The sequence below is a fragment of the Meleagris gallopavo genome, unplaced genomic scaffold (assembly GCF_000146605.3).
Source record: "Meleagris gallopavo isolate NT-WF06-2002-E0010 breed Aviagen turkey brand Nicholas breeding stock unplaced genomic scaffold, Turkey_5.1 ChrUn_random_7180001955934, whole genome shotgun sequence".
Lineage (NCBI taxonomy): Eukaryota > Metazoa > Chordata > Aves > Galliformes > Phasianidae > Meleagris > Meleagris gallopavo.
In genome coordinates this window covers 1-1605 of record NW_011216565.1, presented here as the reverse complement: position 1 = coordinate 1605, position 1605 = coordinate 1, and the positions used below count along the sequence as shown (strand labels likewise).

At 67.7% G+C, this 1605-nt stretch overlaps 1 protein-coding gene across 1 annotated transcript; it reads left to right on the top strand.

The window, feature by feature from the left end:
• Positions 1-5: 5 nt before the first annotated feature.
• LOC104917128 (sodium channel modifier 1-like) lies at positions 6-1217 on the top strand (the record flags this gene model as incomplete). The annotated part of the gene is made up of 5 exons (XM_010728241.2): positions 6-137; positions 219-313; positions 391-515; positions 791-923; positions 1003-1217. Coding segments are annotated over 5 exons (585 nt in total), but the record flags the coding sequence as incomplete, so codon positions are not given.
• Between the last annotated feature and the right edge of the window lie 388 nt (positions 1218-1605).

Sequence of the window (1605 nt, the reverse complement as noted above, 5' to 3'; positions counted from 1 at the left end):
GCCGGGGGGCCGTGCTGAGCTCCTCCACACCGCCCCTTTTCTCCCTTCCAGACCTCCGGCGCTGCTACGGCGGCAGCCGCACGCAGGAGGCGGCGGTGCGGGAGCGGCGGTGCCAGGAGGCGGCGCTGGGCGCTGAGGTGGGTGCGGAGCCCCCCTCCCCTCCCCTCCCCTTCCCGTCCCACAAAGGGCAGCTCTGAGCTCTGCGCTCTCTCCCGCAGGGCTCCCCGGCCCCTCTGCTGCTCAGGACGAGGCGGATCGCGCAGAACGCGCTGCTGAAGGCGGCTCCGTACAGCAGCTGCTGCAGGAGGACGGGGTGAGGATTCGGCTCCGCTGCTGCAGAGCCTCCATCCCACCACCCCCCCGCCCCAGCCCTGATGGTGTCCCCTGCAGGGCGGATGGAAGCGGTGTGAGAGCAGGAAGGACCCGAATGGGGCCGAGCGTTGCCCCCACAGCCGTGAAGGAGCGCAGAGATGCAGTGGAGGCCACGGCTGCAGTTCTGCTGCCCGGACGCTGTGGTGAGAGAGGAGCTGAGTGCTGTCAGAGCTCAGAGTTGGGCCCCGCGCAGCCAGAAGGACGTGGGGGGGGGCTGGAGCGTCTGTGGAGGAGGGAAGGAAGCTGTAGGCATCTGAGCACAGTGCTGGGGGATGGGGTGGGCCTGCCTGCAGCAGAGGAGCTGTGAGGGCTGCTGAGATGCTGTGCTGAGGGATGTGGTGCAGTGGGAAGTACCGGCGGTGGGATTGGACTTCTCCAGCCCCTGTGATTCTGATTCTTTCCTTTCTCCACTCCGCAGAGGCAGCAGTGGATTCCACCCACGCCCAGCAGGGCGGTCTGAGGGGGGCTCAGCCGTCGCCACCCCCAAATCAGCCCACAGCTGTCAGCCCCACACGGCGCCAGGAGCTGCAGCGATACCTGCAGCTGCGGAGGTGAGCGGGGTCTGTGGGTGTGGGACCCCCCATCGCTGCCCTTTGCTCAGCCCTCCTCTGTCTGTCTGTCTGTCTGCAGCGCCGGATGGATCCAGGACCCCTCTGGGAAGTGGGTGAAGGATGAGAACGCCGAGTTTGACTCTGATGAGGATGAGCCCCCAGCGCTGCAGCCCACCTGAGGTGCCCATCCTCCAGGGCTGCCCCCAGCCCCACTGCTGTGAGAATGGGGCAGCTGGAGACGAAGGGGTGTGCGGGTCCTGTGGAAATACAGCCTGGCGCTGCAGGGATCCGGCACTGGGGGTCCCCTTGTTTTGTGCTCACAGTGCCCCTTTTTGGGGTGTCCCTGTCGCAGCACTGTGATCTCGGTGTGGGCTCTGGGCTGTCCCCAGCTGTCCCTGCCCCAGGTCACACTCAGCACGGTGCACACGCAGCTGCCCGGGGGGGTCACGGCCTTTAGGGGTGGCAGCGTTGGGCTCCCCTTCCTCCTGTCCCCGCAGCTGTCCCTGCGGTCGGCGGAGCGCCCGGCCACGTCACCCCCACCTCCCCACATCAGCCTGTGGGTCCCATGGGTGCTCCCACCTCAGGACACAGCCCCACACCCTGCCAGCTCCCAAACCTCCACCCACAGCCTGGGGAGAGACCCCTCCCCAGCCTGAACGTCCCGTGGGCCCCAGAGATCTTG